Raw genomic sequence first — 25,440 nt, forward strand, 5'->3', positions numbered from 1 at the left:
ATGAGTCATCCCCCTCAACAGTACTCAAAGCGGTGTATCTGTTTTGCAGGGGGATGACCACAGGGGACCCCTGCACTACCTTCCTTGCACTACTCTTCCTGCTGGTCTTCCATTCCCTCGCTGGCTGTGGACCCTTCTCCTGCAGTAAGACCAACTCGCTACACGTGATACTCACGTCATTCTCAGCATCGTGGATGCTCCAGAGTGAATCCACCTTCAGCTCCAACTCCGCAACGCGGACCGTCAGTAGCCGGAGGTGGACACACTTCCCGCACATGTAGTCGTCAGGGACACTGGTGTTGTCCCTGTGTTCCCACATGGTACAGGAGGAGCATATCACGTGACCGAGCTGTCCTGCCATGACTTAACCCTTAGATACACTTAAATTGCCGACAACAATGTTAAAAGTTACTGACTAATAAAGAAAAAGAAAAACTACTCACCAATCAGCAGCCAATCACTTACCACGTTGGCTGTGACGTCACCTTTTGATTTCTTTCTACTTCTTTTTTGCCTTCTCTCCCAGCTGGAGCTGCACCGGTACGCCTCTCTCATATGTTGAGTCATCCTGGTCCTCCTCTGGCTGCTCCACTCTTGATCCTCCAGGTATATGTCCGAGCCAATAGTCAGGTTGTGGAGCACACAACAGGCAACAATAATTCTGGGAACTTTTGCAGAAGTGTACGACAGGTCTCCCCCTGAACGATCCAGGCTGTGGAATCTCTGCTTTACTAAGCCTATCGTGTTCTCCATTGTCACAATGGTGGAAGCAGTAGCATCATTATATCTCTGCTCTGTTTAATTACAATGAAATGGTGTCAATAAGCACAGCCATAGTTGGTTGTCAAGGTCCACTAAGAGCCATCTCTAGAATCCTTGCCCGTCCTCAAACAAGGGGGGATTTCCAGATTGGAGTAGGATGAAGACACTGTGTGAGTTGCCCTAGGCCCTGCCATTGATATAGAAACATAGGAACAGAAGTAGGCCATTCAGTCTCATGAGCCTGCTCTGCCATTCAAAGAGATCATGGCTGATCTGCAACCTAACTCCATATACCCACCCGCCTTTGGCCCATTCCCTTAATACCTTTGGTTAACAAAAAGCCATCAATCTCCAATTTAAAATTAACAATTGATCGAGCATCAATTGCCGTTTTCAGAAGAGAGTTCCAAACTTCGACCACTCTTTGTATGTAGAAGTGTTTCCTAATTTCACTCCTGAAAGGTCCGGCTCTAAGTTTTAGACTATGGGGTAGAAATTCACCCCCGCCGGAAACCTGGTATACCTACCGTTTTCCAGTGTTTTTACCGTCGCATCAGATGAGATGGACTCTTGATCCATTTTCAGCACTTTGGCAATTTTTTTGGAGCGGAACAAAAGTCGGTCACAATGGCGGCGGAAGTGCAGTGGTAAGTACTGTAGTGGTGCAGAAGTGGGGGGGGGGAAACGGAGTCACCACCGCTGTCAGTCAGCGGCAGAGCGGTGGTGACGTCACTGCACATGTGCATCACCAAGTCGCTCCCCTCATTTAAAGGAGAGAGAATCAGCGATTGTTTAGGCGCGGTCACTGGGCCACTAAGGAGGGTTTCGACCGGGCCAGTGACCTGACACCCTTGGGCAAAAAAAAACATGGCCCGTGGCAGTGCGAGCTCCCCTTGAAGGGCCGCCGTGCTGCTGTGGATCACACAGTGAAAGGAAGGTACACCGCCAGAAAAAGCTGTTGGGGGCATTGCGCGGCGGATCTATGGTTTTTTTCAGCTAAATTTTGCAGGGGGTGCCATGCAGGTGCGGGAGTGCTTTGATGCCACGCTTTAGATGATCGGCAGCAATGGGGTGTAAGTGTGGACCGCCAGAAAAATCCCTGAGGTGAATTTCGATTGTGGCGGCCATTGGACCGGGAGTCGGCAGCCGCACGACTCCGCCACCTGGGGGCCGCTTTCTGCCGGTAAATGGCCTTTTTGGGAGGCTGAATTTTGGCCCCTATGCACCCCCAATCCTAGAATCCCCAACTAGCAGAAATAGTTTCTCTCTACCTACCCGATCTGTTCCCCTTAATATCCTGAAAACTGCAATCAGATCACCCCTTAACCTTCTAAATTCGAGGGATTACAACCCAAATTTGTGTAATTTCTCCTTGAAGTCCTGGTATCATTCTGGTAAACCTATGCTGCATGCCCTCCAAGGCCAATGTATTCTTCCTGAAGTGTGGTGCCCAGAACTGCTCACAGTACTCCAGGTGTGGTCTGACCAGGGTTTTGTACAGCTGCAGCATAACTGCTACTCTTTGTACTCTAATCCTCCAGATATAAAGGCTAGCATTCCATTAGCCTTTTTAATTATCTTCTGTACCTGTTCATGACATTTTAATGATCTATGTACCTGAACCCCCAAGTATTTTTGGACATCTACTGTTTTTAGCTTTTTCCCATTTAGAAAGTACCCTGTTCTATCCTTTTTAGGTCCAAAGTGGATAACCTCACATTTGCTTACTTTGAAATCCATTTGCCACAGTTTTGCCCGTTCACTTAATCTATCAATAGCCCTTTGTAATGCTACACAGCCTACAAAGCCACCTATCATGTGTCATCGGCAAATTAGGATATATGACTTTCTATGTCATCATTTAAGTCGTTAATAAATATTGTTAATAGTTGAGGCCCCCGACACAGATCCCTGCTGGACACTACTAGTCACATCCTGTCAATTTGAGTACCTATCCATTTTCCCTACTCTGTCTCCTGCCACTCAGCCAATTTCCTAACCAGGTCAATAATTTGCCCTCAATTCCGTGGGCTCCTACCTTAGATAACAGTCTCTAATGTTGGACTTTAACAAATGCCTTCTGGAAGTCCATATGAATAACATCCATCGACATTCCCCTGTCCACTATTTTAGACACCTCTTCAAAAAATTCAATCAGGTTTGTCAGGTATGACCTACCTTTCACAAATCCATGCTGGCTTTCTCTGATCAACTGGAAATTTTCAAGGTATTCAGTCACCCTATCCTTACTTATAGACTCTAGCAATTTTGTGATAACAGACATTAGGCTAACTGGTCTATAATTCCCTGGTTTCCCTCTCTTGCCATTCTGAAAAAGGGAAGTGACATGTACAATTTTCCAATCTAAAGGGATGGTTCCTGAATCTAGAGAACTTTGGAAGATTATAGTTAGGGCATCTGCAATGTCCTCACCTACTTCCTTTAAAACTCTGGGATGGAAACCATCTGGTCCTGTAGACTTGTCATTCTTTAGTGCCATTATTTTCCTTAGTACTGTTATTTTACTTATGCTCATTTTATTGAGCTCCTGTCCCCGATTCTATGTTGGTTTCTTTGGGATTTCAGACATGCTATCCTCTTCTTCTACTGTAAATACTGACGTAAAGAAATTATTCAACACGTCCGCCATATGCATTATCTTGTTCCAGCAATCATACACTTTCTTGACACTAATTGAGTCATAACTCTTCTGAGTCATGTAAGGGGCAGTCTTCTCCACTGGAAATCACATGCCCACATGAGCCCTGTCAATAACACTTTGGCAAACCAGCGAGATGGTAAAATCATGGGCACGTGGTTGTTGTGACCATAGTGATATTTAGATAGCAATAGTATTTGACACGTTGGGCTAGAATTTTGGTTGTCAGGAAAAATGATAGTTTTACACCAAAATTACCGTTTTCGCTGCACTACCGTTTTTAGACCTAAATTTCGGCCTTTACTATCGGTAAACTCGACGTTGCATTCATGGCGCAAACTGCGAGTTTTGGCAACTTTAGTCCGAGGCCGGTAGTGGTGCGAGAGAGTTCTTGGGAGGGGGAAAAAAACATTGCAAAAAACATTGAAAAAACATTCACAAAACATTCACAAAACCCTTACCTACTAAATCGCTGAAAAATAATTTAAAAATAAAAACTTTAACTTACCTTTTTTGCAAGTCTTCATACTTACTGCTGCTGGCAGGGCTGCACCACAGGTTTGATCCTATTGGTATTCTGGGCATGGCGGAGAGTGCCGAGATTATGACGGTACAATCGGCACACCTCTCCCCGGCGGTACGTGACTGGGTTTTCACCATGGAGGGTCAAATCGCGCCGAAAACCTGGTCGCAAAGTCAATGAAATTCTAACCTCTTATATTGAAGTGTAGTACAGCAAAAATGAAAATTGTGAGAAAGACCAGCGAAAGAAGTACAAAGGCTGAAATAACATTATTGTATGCGGAACCTTGTAGAAAGAGACGAAAAAAAAGAAAGGAAAAAAACGAGAGGGGAAGGAGGGACAAGAGGGGAAGGAGGGACAAGAGGGGAAGGAAGGTCGAGGGGTAGGAGGGACGAGAGGGGAAGGAGGGACGAGAGGGGAAGGAGGGATGAGGGGGAAGGAAGGTCAAGAGGGGAAGAAGGGACTAGAGAGGAAGGAAGGAAGGAAGGACAGTATTTCAGTGTTTTATAACTGGTTGCTGTATTATTGTTTGCTATAGGTCTTGACCTACATGTTGGAGTTGTACAATGAACAACTTTTGGATCTTTTTATCAACCCTAGTGAAGGTTTCACCACAAAGCTTGAAATAAGGAAGGACAAAAAAGGATTTGTATACATCCAGGGAGCAGAAATAAAGGAGGTCACCAGTGCAGAAATGCTCTGTGCATTATTTGAGCAGGGTTGTACAAATCGTCATACAGCAGCCACAAGTAAGACTACCCCGTGTCACATGAAAAACCTCATGATATCCACTTATTTAACAAATAAGGCCAAGTTTTACTTACCTATTTATGTTAGTATAATATGCCATATGATTTTAATAGAGCAGTTGAATGTGCCATATGCCTTGTTTATTCCATTATAATGCCCAGGTCAACATCTACTTGCTGATTACATATTGCATTTGAACTGAAGAAAGGGGGTTGGGGGAGAGAAATGAAATTGTAATGATGCTAATAATAAATCTGTCATAAATATAAAACATGCTGTAAATTAAATGCACCACACAGTGGAATCTGCATAGAAATATTCCAGATAGTTCAAAGTGCTGTAGCACACTTGAGTATAAATTTATCGTAGATCATGTATTGTTATTTATTCTCTTTTTTCCAATATTTTGGTCATTAACTCATTTTACTGTGACTTGTTCACATTTATGCAAAAAAAGACAGACAAATCTAAGTATAGGATTCTAATAACTTATGCTAATCTCCTAAGTGTATTCCAGCAAAAATAATGTAATTGTTTAGTACAGGGAATGAATTGCCAGCAACTAATATGAACTAGAATTTTTTCTTGACTATTACCTATTAACACATCTCAGATTGATTTATAAATTGCGTGTGCGGTATTTAGACGATTACTTAACTGCATAGAAAACTCAGAATTTCCTCACGGGTGCTCCTGATCAGTCGCTTTGGCAGAAGTTTAGCAGAAACTCCAGATAGATGCATAAACAAGGCCCCCGCTGATACTTCTGCCACCAAAGGAGAGCTCACTGCTGCCAGGCTGCAAAATTTAACTTTCTTCAACAGAAATTCAAACTAAATTAGCTGATGTGTAGTTGTTTATAAAATAACAAAGTATAGAAAATGTGCTCTCAGTGCTAAGCTGTTGGAAGTGCAGAAGAACATGAGTTCAATCCTCCTGTTTGCCCTCACCTTGACCCCGTTCCAAATGCTAGGGACAGGGCCATTTAAATAATAGGGCCGACACTCACACCAGTATTGATGCTATTGGTGCACCAGCTCATAGGCCTGGTAAGATTTCAGAGCAGCATCCTGCCGGGGGTAGGGGGATCCTGACTGTTGTGTCCTTAGATGCTCTAATAATGACTCCACAAGGCAGTGTGTTGTACTTGAACTATAGTGACCGTAGTCCTTTATTAGTTAACTCCAGAGTGAGGATCACACCTGGCGGCCTGCCTTTTATACGAGGCCAGGCACCTGTACAGGTAACCTACGAGTCTCCCACTGCTGTGCCACCTTGATATAGTACCAACAGTAGCCATATAGGATACATGACACTGGCAGTCCTGCCTCCTAACCTGGTGATGTCACAATGGGTTTGGAGAAGGTGGGGGGGGGGCCGTGTCAGCATAAGAAGCACTCCCCCTCCACTTCCCACATTGGAATTTGTCTTCCGAGCCAGAAAGGGGCAGAAAACTTGCAGAAATGGGTTCTGTCCAAAATTCCTGCTCCTCCGCTCTCACTAAACCAGGTTTCCATCTCTTATGTGGTATAACTTGACTTTCCTAGATATGAGTCGTCCAGGAATTGCATAATGTAGTCACATGCAGCACATTTTATGTCAGTTCACTCCTGTGAGACTATCATTTTTTTCAGAAATGAATACTGAAAGTTCACGTTCCCATTTGATTGTTGGAGTGACCATAAACAGCACAAATCTCACCAATGGATCTGTAACTTCTGGAAAGCTCAGTCTGGTCGATTTAGCAGGAAGTGAGAGAGCATCAAAAACTGGAGCTGCAGATGAACAGTTAAAGGTCATTCTTACCCACATTCTTAACTGGTTTCTCTCATTCAAATTTATATTTCTTATGCATTGGTGTTTAATAAATATTCTTGGTGGCCTGAGGAAGATATGATTTCATGTTCAGTTTCTCTACTTAATCCGCCCAATGAATCAATTACACTTGATCCTCGGATTCATGCTGTCATTAAAAATATTCAGATTAATTTCAAACTTTGTACTGCCAATGCAGAGCATCACCTACCAAATGTGCTTGTTGGAAATTGAAGAATGCACTTTGCCTAATTGACCATCAATTTAAATCGTGTGCAGTGTCCACCTGAATTTTCAGTGTGTCAACCTCTCACCAACAACACACAAAAGAAAAAAAGAAAGACTTACATTTATATAGTGCCTTTCACCACCACCAGACATTTCAGAGCACTTTACAGCCAATGAAGTACCTTTGGAGTGCAGTCACTATTGTAAGGTGGGAAACACGGCAGCCAATTTGCACACAGCAACTCCCACAAACAGCAGTGTGATAATGACCAGATAAACTGTTTTTGTTATGTTGATTGAGAGATAAATATTGGCCAGGACACCAGGGAAAACTCCCCTGATCTTCTTCGAAATAGTGCTATGGGATCTTTTACATCCACTTGAAAGAGCAGACAGGCCCTCAGTTTAACGTCTCATCTAAAAAATGGTACCTCTGACAGTGCAGCACTCCCTCAGCACTGCACTGGAGTGTTAGCTTAGATTTATGTGTTCAAGTCCCTGGAGTGGGATTTGACTACCCACTGAGCCACAGCTGATATGCTAAGTACCTCTTACATGCATACTTTTCTTCTAAACAGGCCAGAACTTACTTAACATGTCAATGTACGTATGTGCAGTGGTGATATCCCATCGTGCCAGCTTGGCTCAGTTCGTAACACTCTCACCTCTAAGTCAGAAGGTCATGGATTTAGATCCCTTCCAGAACTGCCGTGCAAATTCTAAGCCAACTCTCTAGTGCAGAGGGAGTGCTGCATTGTTGGAATTGTCATTCACTAGATGAGACATTAAACTGGAGTCCCTTTTGTCTGTCATACAGCGGTAAAGATTTCCTGGTACTGTTTGAAGACCAGGGAATTTCCCTGGCCAACATTCCTCCCTCAGCCACAACCAAAAACACATATATGCTAAAAGTGCTACCTTTGTTTAAGAAGGGAGAAAGGGATAGACTGAGTAATTACACGCAGGTCAGCTTTACCTCAGTGGTGGGAAAATTATTTGCAACTATCCTGAAGGACAGAATAAATCTACATTTAGAAAGACATGGATTAATCAGGGACAGTCAGCATGGATTTGTTAAGGGAAGATCGTGTCTGACTAACTTGATTGACTTTTTCGAGGAGGTAACCAGGAGGGTCGATGAGGAGAGTATGTATGATGTAGTGTATATGGATTTTAGCAAAGCTTTTGATAAGGTCCCACATGGCAGATCGGTCACGAAAGTAAAAGCCCATGGGATCCAGGGCAAAGTGGCAAGTTAGATCCAAAATTAGCTCAAAGACAGGAAGCAAAGGGCAATGGTTGATGGGTGTTTTTGTGACTGGAAAGATGTTTCTGGTGGGGTTCCGCAGGGCTCAGTAGTAGGTCCCTTGCTTTTTGTGGTATACATCAATGATCTAGACTTGAATGTTGGGGGTACGATTAAGAAGTTTGCAGATGATACTAAAATTGGTTGTGTGGTTGATAATGAAGAAGAAAGCTGTAGACTGCAGGAAGATATCAATCAGCTGGTCAGGTGGGCAGAACAGTGGCAAATGGAATTTAATCCAGAGAAGTGTGAGGTAATGCATTTGGGGAGGGCTAACAAGGAAAGGGAATACACATTAAATCGTAGGATACTCTGAAGTGTAGAGGAACAAAGGAACCTAGGAATGCATGTCCACAGATCCCTGAAGGTAGCAGGCCAGGTAGATAAAGTAATTAAGAAGGCATACGGAATGCTTGCCTTTATTAGCCGAGGCATAGAATATAAGAGCAGGGAGGTTATGCTAGAACTGTACAAAACACTCGTTAGGCCACAGCTGGAGTACTGCATGCAGTTCTGGTCACCACATTACAGGAAGGACGTGATCGCACTGGAGAGGGTACAGAGGAGATTTATGAACATGTTGTCGGAAATGGAGAATCTTAGCTATGAGGACAGATTGGACAGGCTGGGTTTGTTTTCCTTGAAACAGAGGAGACTGAGGGGAGACCTCATTGAGGTGTATAAAATTATGAGGGGCCTAGATATAGTGGATAGAAAGGGCCTATTTCCCTTCGCAGAGGGATCAAAAACCAAGGGGCATACATTTTAAGTAATTGGTAGAAGGTTTAGAGGGGATTTGAGGGGAAATTTCTTCACGCAGAAAGTTGTGGGGATCTGTAACTCATTGCCTGAAAGGGTGGTAGAGGCAGAGACCCTTACCACATTTAAAAAGTACTTGGATGTGCACTTGAAGTGCTGTAACCTGCAGGGCTATGGACCAAGACTGGAAAGAGGGATTAGGCTGGATAGCCTCTTGTTGGCCGGCACGGACACAATGGACCGAAATAGCCTCCTTCCGTGCTGTAAACTTCTATGATTCTCTGATTCTATATCTCATTGCTGTTTAATGTGGTCTTCTTGTGCACAAAATGGCTGTTGTGTTTGTCTACAAAACAGTCATTGCATTAAAGTAACAAAGCATTTTAATGTATTACTAAGAGATGCAATAAGATGCTATATATTAACCAATCTAATCTTAAAAGTTCATCTTGGAGCACTGTTGCTCAAGGCAAACCAAGAAATAATTGAGGTACTTCTTGCTGATAGCTGTTGAGGATAATAATGTTCGCTACTAGTCACTAAGAAATTGTGTTTACAGAATAAAATTATGTAAAGAGTAAACGATTTTCATCTGACAATTTTCCAGAGACTCATTTCAAAATGTTTGTGTTGGTAGAGTCAGTGAAAAAGAAAAGATAATGGCCTGTCATTTGCAGGCCCCAATATTTTTTTGCTGTGTACATGTATTTTTTGGGGTATTTCCATTCATGCTTATGGGGTTTCCGTACATACAGAGTCCCCATAAGCATGAATGGGAGTCCCTTTCTATCATTCGTTGGGCCGGCCCATGTAATCCTAGGAGCACTTGCGAACCACATGCGCCCCTGGGATACGTGGGCCTCTACCAGCGGGCACCCGGAGCGACCCAGGACCGCGAATCTCCGTACCTCCCAGACCACCAAGTACACAAGCATATTATTTGCGGATCAGAGGTATTTCCCCGTGCGAAGTCATGACCGCAAATTCAGGGCCAATAAACAAGAGCCTGAAAGTTGCATCCAAAGCTGTGCCCATTTTGCCACTGCCAAAAAACACCAAACCCAAACCTGTATATATTCTTCTTTGAGTCTTAAAATTTAAAGTTTCAACTCATTCATGCACATCAGGTACAGCATGCTTAAAGAACCTGCAATCAGGGTAGCTTTTCAATTTTTAAAGCAATTTACCCTTTGCCATAAAAAATGCTAAAAGAAACAAATAATGCAGAGCAGGTCTCAATGAGAATACATTTATATAAACTGCTCAAAAATTGCAATGAAAAGACCATGCTATGCCTGAAAATCTGGATGCAATGTTGAGAGACCCTCCTCCTCTCCCTGCCTCCCAAATAAGCTCAATTGGAGGATACTCGCATTTGAGATCAGGGCATGGCCAGTTTTGTGGGTGGGGATTCATTCAGATGAAAGGTTTGATGGATAGTAATAACTTTTATTTATATAGTGCCTTTAACGTAGTAAAACATCCCAAGGTGCTTCACAACAGTGTTACAGACAAACAGATACATTTGACACCGAGCCACAGAAGAAATTAAGGCAGATGATCAAAAGCTTGTTTAAAGAGGTAGGTTTTAATCGTCTTAAAGGAGGAGAGGTAGAGAGGTATAGAAACTTAGGGAGGGAGTTCCAGAGCTTAAGGCCCAGGCAGCTGAAGGCACGTCCACCGATGGTTGAGCAGGTATGTTCAAGAGGCCAGAATTTGAGGAGCGCAGACATGATGAATGTGAAAGGTCAAGGAGATTTGGGCAGATTGTAGTTATGTGTGTGACTCACTTATGTCTAAAATTCCGTGATCTTTTAAGCCATATGATATGGTGGCATTGTGGTTATGTTACTGGACTAGTAATCCAGACTAGCAGCAGAACTGGTCTCCAGTCATCTTGGTGAATCCCGTGTGGTGGCTGGTGCGCAACGGCCATCACACGTTAAAAAAATCCACGCAGAGGCATCTTCCACCCTTCAACGTGTAGTTCGGGATCTGGAATATTAGGTCCTTCATTGAAACTGTTGTGTATCTGTAAAGCATGCACTTCCATGTTCCGCCACCAGGGAGCGCATCCCCTGAAGTCCCAAGTGATCCCAGCATCCCTTGGGAGCACTGTATATAAGCCGGCCCCAAGGCCTGTTCCTCACTCTGGAGTGTCTTAATAAAGACTTGGGTCACTGTTACTTTAACCTCCCTGTGTGCAGTCTCATCTGTGTTAGGAACACAACAACTGGTGACGAGTGTACGAATCCAACGCAAAGATACAGCAAACTGTGGGCATCCTGGAGAAGTTCTCGGAGGGTGAGGACTGGGAAGCCTATGTCGAACGGCTAGACCAATACTTTGTAGCCAACGAGCTGGACGGAGAAGGAAGCACTGCAAAAAGGAGAGCGGTCCTCCTCATGGTCTGTGGGGCACTGACCTACAGACTCATGAAGAATCTTCTGGCTCCGGTGAAACCCACAGATAAGTCGTATGAGGAGCTGTGTACACTGGTTCGGGAGCATCTTAACCCGAGTGAGAGCGCGCTGGTGGCGAGGTATTGGTTCTACACGTGCCAGCGATCTGAAGCTCAAGAAGTGGCGAGCTACGTCGCCAAGCTAAGGCGACTTGCAGGACAATGTGAGTTTGATGGCTACCTGGAGCAAATGCTCAGAGACTTTTTTGTACTGGGCATTGGCCACGAGACCATCCTACGAAAACTTCTGACTATCGAGACACAATCCCTCAACAATGCCATTGCCACCAGTGACAACACCAAACAAATCTCTCAGCACACAAGTGCTAGCAATGTTCATAAATTAACTGGAACTGTGTTTGCGAGCAGAAATGTATAGGGCAGAAACTACGAGTCTGCAACTGCCAGCAGGCCTCAGGTGACCCAGATGACTCAGAGTCCGCAACAAAGAATGAATGCAAGGCAATTCACACCTTGTTGGTGTTGTGGAGGCTTCCATTCAGCCTATTCATGCTGCTTCAAAGGGGTAAAGAAAATGCATCAGTACCTGTTTGGCCTCAAATTTGAGCTGGAATCCGATCACAAGCCCCTCACATCCCTGTTCGCTGAAAACAAAGGGATAAATACTAATGCCTCAGCCCGCATACAAAGATGGGCACTCGCGCTATCAACGTATAATTATACCATCCGCCACAGGCCATGCACTGAGAACTGTGCCGATGCTCTCAGTCGGCTACCTTTGCCCACCACGGAGGTGGAAATGGCGCAGCCTGCAAACTTGTTGATGGTGGCGCAGCCCCCAGACCTGTTGATGGTCATGGAAGCGTTTGAAAATGATAAATTACCTGTCACGGCCAGCCAGATTAGGACTTGGACCAGCCAAGATCCTCTGCTGTCCCTAGTAAAAAACTGTGTGCTGCATATGAGCTGAGCCAGCATCCCCGTTGAAATGCAAGAGCTGATCAAGCCGTTCCAGCGCCGAAAGGATGAGCTGTCCATTCAGGCAGACTGCCTGTTGTGGGGTAACTACGTAGTGCTGCCCAAAAAGGGCAGGGAGACGTTCATCTCGGATCTCCACAGCACACACCCGGGTATAGTAATGATGAAAGCGATAGCCAGATCCCACGTGTGGTGGCCCAGTATCGACTCTGACTTAGAGTCCTGTGTATGGCAATGCAGCGTGTGTGCTCAGTTGAGCAACGCGCCCAGAGAGGCACCACTAAATTGTGGCCCTGGCCCTCCAGACCATGGTCGAGGATCCATGTCGACTATGCGGGCCCGTTTCTCGGTAAAATGTTCCTGGTGGTGGTGGATGCTTTTTCAAAATGGATTGAATGTGAAATAATGTCAGGAAGCACAGCCACCACCACCATTGAGAGCCTGAGGGCCATGTTTGCCACCCACAGCCTGCCTGACACACTGGTCAGTGACAACAGGCCATGTTTCACCAGTGCCGAATTTAAAGAATTCATGACCTGCAATGGGATCAAACATGTCACCTTGGCCCCGTTTAAACCAGCCTCCAATGGGCAGGCAGAGCGGGCAGTACAAGCAATCAAACAGAGCCTTAAACGAGTCACAGAAGGCTCACTCCAAACCTGCCTGTCCCGAGTACTGCTCAGCTACCGCACGAGACCCCACTCGCTCACAGGCGTGCCCCCGGCTGAGCTACTCATGAAAAGGACACTTAGAACCAGACTCTTGCTGGTTCACCCCAACTTGCATGATCAGGTAGAGAGCAGGCGGCAGCAACAAAATGTAAACGATTGGTCGCACCACTGTGTCACGGGAAATTGATCTGAATGACCCTGTGTATGTGCTAGACTATGGACATGGTCCCAAGTGGATCGCGGGCACGGTGATAGCTAAAGAAGGGAGTAGAGTGTTCGTAGTCAAACTAGACAATGGATAAATTTGCAGAAAGCACCTGGACCAAACGGGGCTGCGGTTCACAGACTGCCCTGAACAACCCACAGCAGACACCACCTTTTTCGAGCCCACAACACACACCCAAAGGATCAACGACACCACGCCGGATCAGGAAATCAAACCCATCACGCCCAACAGCCCAGCAAGGCCAGGCTCACCAGGCAGCCCTGCAGGGCCAACAACACGCCAGGCCAACGAGGGCACAGCTAACACACCAGAACAGACATTTGTACCGAGGCGGTCCACCAGTGAAAGAAATGCTCCCAACTGCTTCACCTTGTAAATAGTTTTAACTTTGACTTTGGGGCGGAGAGTGATGTTGTGTATCTGTAAAACATGCACTCCCATGTTCCAACGTCAGGGAACGCATCCCCTGAAGTCCCAAGGGATCCCAGCATCCGGTATATAAGCCGGCCCCTAAGGCCTGTTCCTCACTCTGGAGTGTCTTAATAAAGACTGAGGTCACTGTTACTTTAACCTTCCTGTGTGCAGTCTCATCTGTGTTAGGAACACAATGGAAACACCTGTGAACTCATCCGTTTTTGGCATGGAAGCAAGTCATCCTTGATTCGAGGGACTGCCTATGATGGAGTAATCCAGAGACCTGGATGAATGATCTGGAGATGTGAGTTCTAATCCCACCATGGCAGCTTGGGAATTTAAATTCTATTCAATAAATCTAGAATAAAAAGCTCGTATCAGTAATGGTAATCAGCAAACTACTGGATTGTTGTAAAAACCCATCTGGTTCACTAATATCCTTTAGGGAAGGAAATCTGCCATCCTTACCTACATTGCAACAGTAACTACACTCCAAAAGTTCTTCATTGGCCTACATGTGACTCCAGACTCATAGCAATGTGGTTGATTCTTAACTGCCTTCTGAAATGGCTGAGCAAGCCACTCAGTTGCATAAGGCAGCTCACCACCATCTTTTCAAGGGTAATTAGGCATGGGCAATAAATGCTTTGCTGGCCTTGCCAGTGATGCCCACATCCCATGAATGAATTTATAAAAAGTCATGTCATTGGTTTCTGCCCAGATCACTGTGTCTTAACTGCAGAGGAAACTCCATACCAAGAACTCCAATGAGACCAAACATTTCTTCTCCTTCTTAGGCGGTCCCTCGGACTGAGGATGGCTTGCTTCCACACCAAAAAGGGATGTGTTCTGTTATGTCTTCAGATGCTCTAATAATGCCTCCACGAGACAATGTGCTGTGCTTGAACTGTAGTGACCTTAGTCCATTTAATGTAACGCCAGAGTGAGGATCACACATGGTGGCCTGCCTTTTATACTAGGCCTGGCATACCTATACAGGTAACCTACAAGTCTCCCACTGCGGTGCCTTCTGGTGGGACATCTTGTAATAGTACAAGCAATAACCATGTCGGATACATGACATGTTCAATGAGCTCACAGGTGTTTCAATGAAGGACCTAATATTCCAGGTCCCGAACTGCATATTGAAGGGTGGAAGATGCCTGTGCGTGGATTTTTTTATGTGTGGTGACCGTTGCATACCAGCCACCACACGGGCTTGACAAAGCTTGGTCTTGGTCCAGTGGCAAGGGTTAACCAAGACGACTGGAGACCAGCTCTGCTGCACAGACCTTGTGCACACACATATTGTAGTGTGGGCTGGCCCGTGCCGCCCCTGGGCTCACACCTCTTCTGGGCCCCAAACTCGCGCCTCTCCTGGGCTCCGATCACATCACTCTGCAATCTCTCGCTGCTCCTTCGCCCCGACCTCGCCACTCCTGCTGTACCCGTCCATGCTCCAATCACCGACCTGGGTTATGGTGATGTCCAATCCAGTCGCTCTCTTCATAGCCATCGCCCTCCTGCACCGGCTCGCGCTGCTCCCTGGAGTGGTTTGCCGCCATGCTGCTCCTTTTCTGGCCCCGACCTGCCGCTGATATTCCCACGTAGGTCGGGGCTGCTCTCAGGCCGTCAGTCACCGCTCCTTAAACATCACTGCTAAAAATAAATGATATAATTGTTGCTCTTTTTGCAGCATCCTGCAGAAAATGTTAATAGAATGTTAACCTGGGTACTTTTATCTTCTGATGATCACAGGAAGCCAATTCCATCAACAAGTCTCTGAGTTCATTGAGTGATGTCATCTCCGCCCTCTCAGCAGAACAATCTTTCATTCCATACCGTAATAACAAACTCACGTTGCTCATGCAGGACTCATTGGGTGGAAATTCAAAAACACTGATGTTTGTGAACATTTCCCCAGCGGATTGCAATGTTGAGGAAAGCATCAGCTCATTGACGTAAGTATTTAACTGAAATAGAATTGCAGCGCAAAGTATGCAAAGTCTCTGTAACACTCAGATAAATAAAAATCCAATTAGCATTCCAATCTAAGGCACATGGTACAATAGTACTCTCGTAGTCCAAGATGTATGTTACAATAGCACTCTAGCTCGATTAATGTGCTACTCTAGCCCAAGTCTTCACAAACAAGGATCAAAATTCTTGTGTGTGTGATATCGAGGCAGGTCCAGTGTTTAGTTGGATATCTGCCTGTTGTGCAATGCTATTATCATGTGTACTTGAGGGATTTACACAGTGAGTTTTTTAAGTGGCGCCAGTGAAGCCTGATTTCTCACCCCCCCAAACAGGCATCCAGCCAATAAGCAGTGTGAGAAGCGCTGGCCGTATTATACGGAGCTACCTGCACAAATGTCACTTTGTCCTTGCACCTACGTGAACAGGTGCAGCACCCTGCACGCTCGTTTTTGGACATGTTCACATTTCTAGGCATATCTGTTTTATATTAGGTGCAGTATGTGGGGTGCACCTTTCCTTAAAAACTCATTTTAATTACCTACAGTGCCTGTTACTCCTATAGGTGGTATAGTGATGATTTTTCAACGGTTAAGTTGTCATTCTGTGTGACAGACAATTAACTGCTATTTTATAGTGAAGGTATATCACCCTGTGATTGATCAATCTAGCCACCAATTTCCCCCAAAACACTCAAAATGCTTTCTGGTACTTTTAATTAATTTATGCACTATTTCTTTCCTCGGTAACTGAAATTTCTATGTGTAAAATAAGGGTTTAAACAAATAAAACATTGAAAAAAATCTGTTTCTCAATAACATGATTACTTTTATCCACTGGTTTCCCTTTTATATGTTTCAATGCCTTAATTAAAGGTTTGAATTGAAGGCCTCACCCTCTCCTAAAAGCTTGCAAATTAGCAAAGCAACACTGCTCCTTGCAGCAGCGAGCTGCCTGTGGCTCCCTGTTAGTTACTGATTTGAGTGTTAGCTAGAAGACGAAGTTGCAGTGAACATCACCCTGTCCTCACCGAGCTCCACCGTTCTCCATGGCCTAGCAGCTCAATTTCAGAATTGTCATCCCCATTTTCAAATGTCTCTATGATCATGCCCCACCCTACCTTTCCTTACTGATCATCCTTTACCGTATGTTTCTGCAAACACCCTCTGCTTCCTTTAACACTGGACTGCCAATCCCTCAGTTCCTCTGCTCCACCATCGGCGGCCACACTTTCAGCCACTATGCTTTGGTCCTCTGAAATTCTGCAGCCTCTGCTTTGCTGTTTCTTTTCATACACTTAAATCCCTCCTTTTCAACCATGCCGTAGGTTGCCAATCCTAACCTCGCCATTCGCCTTCACTTTCCCCATCCACAGTGTCCACTGAACCCCTTTCCCTCTTCATTGTAAAGTGCTCTCAGATGTGTTTCTACATCTGATGAGTGCTTTTTAAGTACAAGTTATTATGTCACTTTCAGTGAGGAGAGGTCAGGAAACCTCCACAGTGCAGCCACAATCAACACGCTGTCCTTTCTTCCACCACAAGATGGTGTGAGAGAGAAACCAGACTTGAAACAATTATTTGGACACTATATTATGTATCATAATAAACAAATGGCACTAGTTATAATTGTTGCTCGGACTTGGGCATAGGATTCCTAATTAATTTAAACTCTGCTCATTCACATGATCAGCAGAACATATAACCTTGTAACCCACTACTTCTTATTATCCTAAAATGCCCAAAGGAAGAATCAATTTTAAATGCCCTGTAGATGGGTTGAATATTACCAATAAACATCTTTTACTACTTTCAGAAGATTCATTTTATCATTAAGTATTATTGTTACATATGAATTTTTGTATTTGAGCTATGCAACCAAGTATTTTAGTGATTTGTTCTTAAACAAGAAAATTAACTGTAATTATTCTCCTTTTGAAAATGTTGGATTAAAAAAACATGCTCAGATTTAAACAATATCTTTATTTCACCAAAGCAGTTATGCATCTCGTGTTAAGTTGATAACAAATAATGCACAGAAGAACTCCGAGACGAAAGAGATAGCTCGACTGAAGCAGGTAATGAGAATTTTTAATGAACATTTAGAAACACGGTGTAATTTTAACCCGCAAAAATGGTTGGGTTTGGGTCAGGTGGGAAGCTTAAATGTAAAAAAAAATCTAAAACGCAAACACAACCTGCCTCGAACCTGTACATTTTGGGTTTTATCTGACACCAGATTTGGGGCGGGCGACCACCCACTCCTGGGAGGTGAGTCGCTCATTGAGATATTCAGTAAGCTTGTGTGCATATGATTTTATCTGTACTTCAGGCTAAATGCTGACCGACTGGGATCCTGGGCTTTGGGAAACCCGTCAGCTGAAGGGAGGCAAGGATTGCTGCATGGAGCACACAAATGCTTTTCCAGCTCTGCTTGTGGGCCAGGAGGAATAAAAGTGCTTCCCCCCAGCACCCCAAACAAACCTGTACATCTCCTCAGTGAACAGATACCCGCCCCCCGCATGATCAATTCCCAATTGCGATCACCTACCCCTCCCCGCGATCGCCTACACCCCCCGCGATCGCCTACCACTCCCCGCGATCACCTACCCCTCCCCGCGATCACCTACACCCCCCGCGATCGCCTACCACTCCCCGCGATCACCTACACGCCCCGCGATCACCTACCCCTCCCCGCGATCACCTACACCCCCCGCGATTGCCTACCACTCCCCGCGATCACCTACACGGCCCGCGATCACCTACACTCCCCGCGATCACCTACACCCCCCGCGATCACCTACACCCCCCGCGATCACCTACACCCCCCGCGATCACCTACACCCCCCGCGATCACCTACACCCTCCGCGATCACCTACACTCCCCGCGATCACCTACACCCCCCGCGATCACCTACACCCCCCGCGATCACCTACACTCCCCGCGATCACCTACACCCCCTGCGATCACCTACACTCCCCGCGATCACCTACACCCCCCGCAATCGCCTACCACTCCCCGCGATCACCTACACGCCCCGCGATCACCTACACCCCCCGCGATCACCTACACTCCCCGCGATCACCTACACCCCCCGCGATCACCTACACCCCCCGCGATCAACTACACCCCCCGCGATCACCTACACTCACCGCGATCACCTCCACTCACCGCGATCAACTACACTCCCCGCTATCACCTACACTCCCCGCGATCACCTACACCCCCAGCGATCACCTACACCCCCCCCCGCTATCACCTACACTCCCCGCGATCACTTACACCCCCCGCGATCACCTACACCGCCCCCCCGCTAACACCTCCACCCCCCGCGATCACCTACACCCCCCGCGATCACCTGCACTCCCCGCGATCACCTACACCCTCCGCGATCACCTACACTCCCCGCGATCACCTGCACCCCCCGCGATCACCTGCACTCCCCGCGATCACCTACACCCCCCGCGATCACCTACACTCCCCGCAATCACCTACACCCTCCGCGATCACGTACACTCCCTGTGATCACCTACACCCCCCGCGATCACCTACACTCCCCGCAATCACCTACACCCTCCGCGATCACGTACACTCCCTGTGATCACCTACACTCCCCGCGATCACCTACACCCATTGTGATCACCTACACTCCCCGCGATCACCTACACTCCCCGCGATCACCTACACTCCCCGCGATCACCTACACCCCTCCCCGCGATCACCTACACTCCCCGCAATCACCTACACCCCCCACGATCACCTACACTCCCCGCAATCACCTACATTCCCCGCAATCACCTACACCCCCCGCGATCACGTACACTCCCTGTGATCACCTACACTCCCCGCGATCACCTACACCCATTGTGATCACCTACACTCCCCGCGATCACCTACACTCCCCGCGATCACCTACACTCCCCGCGATCACCTACACCCCTCCCCGCAATCACCTACACTCCCCGCGATCACCTACACCCCCCACGATCACCTACACTCCCCGCAATCACCTACATTCCCCGCAATCACCTACACCCCCCGCAATCACCTACACCCCCCACGATCACCTACACTCCCCGCAATCACCTACATTCCCCGCAATCACCTACACTCCCCGCGATCACCTACACCCCCCCCCCCCCGCAATCACCTACACCCCCCACGATCACCTACACTCCCCGCAATCACCTACATTCCCCGCAATCACCTACACTCCCCACGATCACCTACACTCCCCGCAATCACCTACATTCCCCGCTATCACCTACACTCCCCGCTATCACCTACACTCCCCGCAATCACCTACATTCCCCGCAATCACCTACACTCCCCACGATCACCTACACTCCCCGCAATCACCTACACCCCCCACGATCACCTACACTCCCCGCAATCACCTACACCCCCCGCAATCACCTACACCCCCCACGATCACCTACACTCCCCGCAATCACCTACACTCCCCGCAATCACCTACATTCCCCGCTATCACCTACACTCCCCGCTATCACCTACACTCCCCGCGATCACCTACACTCCCCGCGATCACCTACACCCCTCCCCGCAATCACCTACACTCCCCGCGATCACCTACACCCCCCACGATCACCTACACTCCCCGCAATCACCTACATTCCCCGCAATCACCTACACCCCCCGCAATCACCTACACCCCCCGCGATCAACTACACCCCCCGCGATCACCTACACTCACCGCGATCACCTCCACTCACCGCGATCAACTACACTCCCCGCTATCACCTACACTCCCCGCGATCACCTACACCCCCAGCGATCACCTACACCCCCCCCCGCTATCACCTACACTCCCCGCGATCACTTACACCCCCCGCGATCACCTACACCGCCCCCCCGCTAACACCTCCACCCCCCGCGATCACCTACACCCCCCGCGATCACCTGCACTCCCCGCGATCACCTACACCCTCCGCGATCACCTACACTCCCCGCGATCACCTGCACCCCCCGCGATCACCTGCACTCCCCGCGATCACCTACACCCCCCGCGATCACCTACACTCCCCGCAATCACCTACACCCTCCGCGATCACGTACACTCCCTGTGATCACCTACACCCCCCGCGATCACCTACACTCCCCGCAATCACCTACACCCTCCGCGATCACGTACACTCCCTGTGATCACCTACACTCCCCGCGATCACCTACACCCATTGTGATCACCTACACTCCCCGCGATCACCTACACTCCCCGCGATCACCTACACTCCCCGCGATCACCTACACCCCTCCCCGCGATCACCTACACTCCCCGCAATCACCTACACCCCCCACGATCACCTACACTCCCCGCAATCACCTACATTCCCCGCAATCACCTACACCCCCCGCGATCACGTACACTCCCTGTGATCACCTACACTCCCCGCGATCACCTACACCCATTGTGATCACCTACACTCCCCGCGATCACCTACACTCCCCGCGATCACCTACACTCCCCGCGATCACCTACACCCCTCCCCGCAATCACCTACACTCCCCGCGATCACCTACACCCCCCACGATCACCTACACTCCCCGCAATCACCTACATTCCCCGCAATCACCTACACCCCCCGCAATCACCTACACCCCCCACGATCACCTACACTCCCCGCAATCACCTACATTCCCCGCAATCACCTACACTCCCCGCGATCACCTACACCCCCCCCCCCCCGCAATCACCTACACCCCCCACGATCACCTACACTCCCCGCAATCACCTACATTCCCCGCAATCACCTACACTCCCCACGATCACCTACACTCCCCGCAATCACCTACATTCCCCGCTATCACCTACACTCCCCGCTATCACCTACACTCCCCGCAATCACCTACATTCCCCGCAATCACCTACACTCCCCACGATCACCTACACTCCCCGCAATCACCTACACCCCCCACGATCACCTACACTCCCCGCAATCACCTACATTCCCCGCAATCACCTACACCCCCCGCAATCACCTACACCCCCCACGATCACCTACACTCCCCGCAATCACCTACACTCCCCGCAATCACCTACATTCCCCGCTATCACCTACACTCCCCGCTATCACCTACACTCCCCGCGATCACCTACACTCCCCGCGATCACCTACACCCCTCCCCGCAATCACCTACACTCCCCGCGATCACCTACACCCCCCACGATCACCTACACTCCCCGCAATCACCTACATTCCCCGCAATCACCTACACCCCCCGCAATCACCTACACCCCCCACGATCACCTACACTCCCCGCAATCACCTACATTCCCCGCAATCACCTACACTCCCCGCGATCACCTACACCCCCCCCCCCCCCGCAATCACCTACACCCCCCACGATCACCTACACTCCCCGCAATCACCTACATTCCCCGCAATCACCTACACTCCCCACGATCACCTACACTCCCCGCAATCACCTACATTCCCCGCTATCACCTACACTCCCCGCTATCACCTACACTCCCCGCAATCACCTACATTCCCCGCAATCACCTACACTCCCCACGATCACCTACACTCCCCGCAATCACCTACATTCCCCGCTATCACCTACACTCCCCGCTATCACCTACACTCCCCGCGATCACCTACACTCCCCGCTATCACCTACACCCCCCCCCCCCGCTGTCACCTACACTCCCCGCTATCACCTACACTTCTCGCGATCACCTACACCCCCCCGCGATCACCTACACCCCCCACGATCACCTACACTCCCCGCGATCACCTGCACTCCCCGCGATCACCTACACTCCCCGCGATCACCTACACCCCCCGCGATCACCTATACCCCCCGCGATCACCTATACCCCCCGCGATCACCGACACTCCCCGCGATCACCGACACTCCCCGCGATCACCTACACCCCCCGCGATCACCTACACTCCCCAACCCCCACGATCACTGACCCCCCGTGATCACCTAACCATCCATGGTCACCTACCCCCACCGCCCCCGTTGTGATCACTGATGCCATCCCCCCGCCATCACCTACCCCCTTCCCGGGATCACCAATCCCCCCAACGATCACCAACCAGCCCCGTGATCACCTATCCCCCGCGATCACCTAATCCGCCTCCCCTCTGTGATCACTGAGCACACCCACCGCGATCATCAACCCTTCTGCGATCATGACCCCACCACGATCACCAACGCACCACATGATCACAGACCCCCACCCAGCAATCACTAAACCGTCTCCCACCACAATCACCAACCCCCCCGTGATCACCGACTCCACCAACAATCACCAACCCCCCTCCAACCCCCGCCCACGTGATCACTGACCACCTCCTGTGATCACCGAGCCCCTCTATGATCACCGATCACCTTCACGAACACTGAGCCCCTTCTCCCATGATCACCGGCCCTCCCGATTTCATCAACCCCCTTGGCATCATCAACCCCCCCAAGATCACTGACCCCCCACTCCCCGCTTGCAATCTTCGACCCCCATTTTGTGGTCCCAGAACCCCCCTCGCGATCACTCACCCACCCCACGATGACTGACGCCTTGCCTGGAATCTCTGTCTCCCCCACGATCACCCATCGCTCCCTCCCCTTTCCTCCCAACCTCCCATTTCGGTCCCCAATCTCTCTCCACCCCCCGTAATCACACTCCGACCCTCCAAACCCCACTGGGTTTCTGAGCTTGAGGAGCACTGCAGGGCATACGGGAGTCTAAGAATTTCCTGGAGTGCACATTCCAGTAGGTGGTCACCCCTCAACTACAGAGAGTTCAGGCGGATAGTTAATGGTTGGCTATTCAGTAGGGTGGGAAGACGCAGGCTGTGCAGGAATCCTCTGGGAGTTTATCACTCTCAAACAGGTTTCCAGCTTTGAATACTACTGAAGGTAATGACACCTTCGTGGAGTGCAGTCTAGAGCACATCCATAGCATTGTGGAGCAAATGACTGCATACGGAAGCACAGCAAAGTGTAGAAATGCAATGGTCATAGGGGATTTCATAGTCAGGAGGATAGATAGGTGTATCTGCAACAGCCAACGCGAGTCCTGCAGGGTACGTTGCCTCCCTGGTGCTTGATTAAGGATGTCACTGAGAGGGTGCAGAACATTTTGAGGGGGGCGGGGAACAGCAGAAAGTGTGGCCATGTGAGAACCAATGTCACAGGAAAGAAAAAGGTTGAGGACCTACAGTCAAAGTTTCAGGAGATAGGGAGGAAATTAAAAAGCAGGACCTCAAAGGTAGTAATCTCTGAATTACTCCCAATGCCACTTGCTATTGAGTATAGGAATAGAAGGAGAGACAATTAGCGGCAGGTCGGGGCCATAAAAGGAGCGGCGAGCATAGAAACATAGAAAATAGGTGCAGGAGTAGGCCATTCGGCCCTTAGAGCCTGCACTGCCATTCAATAAGATCATGGCTGATCATTCATCTCAGTACCCCTTGCCTGCTTTTTCTCCATACCCCTTGATCCCTTTAGCCATAAGGGTCATATCTAACTCCCTCTTGAATATATCCAATCAACTGGCATCAACAAATCTCTGCGGCAGGAAATTCCACAGGTTAACAACTCTCTGACTGAAGAAGTTTCTCCTCATCTCAGTCCTAAATGGCCTACCCCTTATCCTAAGACTGTGTCCCCTGGTTCTGGACTTCCCCAACATCGGGAACATTCTTTCCGCATCTAACCTGTCCCGTCCCGTCAGAATCTTATACGTTTCTATGAGATCCCCTCTCAGCCTTCTAAACTCCAGTGTATAAAGGCCCAGTTGATCCAGTCTCTCCTCATATGTCAGTCCAGCCATCCCTGGAATCAGTCTGGTGAACCTTCGCTGCACTCCCTCAATAGCAAGAACATCCTTCCACAGATTAGGAGACCAAAACTGAACACAATATTCCAGGTGAGACCTCACCAAGGCCCTGTACAATTGCAGTAAGACCTCCCTGCTCCTATACTCAAATCCACTAGCTATGAAGGCCAACATACCATTTGCTGCCTTCACCGCTTGCTGTACCTGCATGCCAACTTTCAACGACTGATGAACCATGACACCCAGGTCTCGTTGCACCTCCCCTTTTCCTCATCTGCCGCCATTCAGATAATTTTCTGCCATCGTGTTTTTGCCCCCAAAGTGGATAACCTCACATTTATCCACATTATACTGCATCTGCCATGCATTTGCCCAGTCACCTAACCTGTCCAAATGACCCTGCAGCCTCTTAGCATCCTCCTCACAGCTCACACCTGCACCCAGTTTAGTGTCATCTGCAAACTTGGAGATATTACACTCAATTCCTTCATCCAAATCATTAATGTATATTGTAAAGAGCTGGAGTCCCCGCACTGAACCCTGCGGCACTCCACTAGTCACCGCCTCCCATTCCGAAAAGGACCCGTTTATCCCGACTCTCTGCTTCCTGTCTGCCAACCAATTCTCTATCCACGTCAGTACATTACCCCCGATACCATGTGCTTTGATTTTGCACACCAATCTCTTATTTGGGACCTTGTCAAAAGCCTTTTGAAAGTCCAAATACACCACATCCACTGGTTCTCCCTTGTCCACTCTGCAAGTTACATCCTCAAAAAATGCCAGAAGATTTGTCAAGCATGATTTCCCTTTCATAAATCCATGCTGACTTGGACTGATCCTGTCACTGCTTTCCAAATGCGCTGCTATTTCATCCTTAATGATTGATTCCAACATTTTCCCCACTACTGATGTCAGACTAACCGGTCTATAATTACCCGTTTTCTCTCTCCCTCCTTTTTTAAACAGTGGTGTTACATTAGCTACCCTCCAGTCCATAGGAACTGATCCAGAGTCGATAGACGGTTGGAAGATGATCACCAATGCATCCACTATTTCTATGGCCACTTCCTTAAGTACTCTGAGATGCAGACAATCAGGCCCCGGGGATTTATCGGCCTTCAATTCCATCAATTTCCCGAAC

At 48.3% G+C, this 25,440-nt stretch overlaps 1 protein-coding gene across 1 annotated transcript in view; it reads left to right on the forward strand.

Annotated features, from left to right (window-relative positions):
- LOC139265678 (uncharacterized) overlaps positions 1–25,440 on the forward strand; it is a 187,037-nt gene that overhangs the window by 152,505 nt on the left and 9,092 nt on the right. The window contains exons 20-23 of the mRNA XM_070882902.1: positions 4,483–4,693; positions 6,329–6,489; positions 15,272–15,474; positions 17,489–17,567. Of these exons, the coding sequence (XP_070739003.1) occupies positions 4,483–4,693; positions 6,329–6,489; positions 15,272–15,474; positions 17,489–17,567 (654 nt within the window). The remainder of the gene's footprint in view (positions 1–4,482; positions 4,694–6,328; positions 6,490–15,271; positions 15,475–17,488; positions 17,568–25,440) is intronic.

The sequence above is a fragment of the Pristiophorus japonicus genome, chromosome 1 (assembly GCF_044704955.1).
Source record: "Pristiophorus japonicus isolate sPriJap1 chromosome 1, sPriJap1.hap1, whole genome shotgun sequence".
NCBI classification, from domain to species: Eukaryota; Metazoa; Chordata; class Chondrichthyes; family Pristiophoridae; genus Pristiophorus; species Pristiophorus japonicus.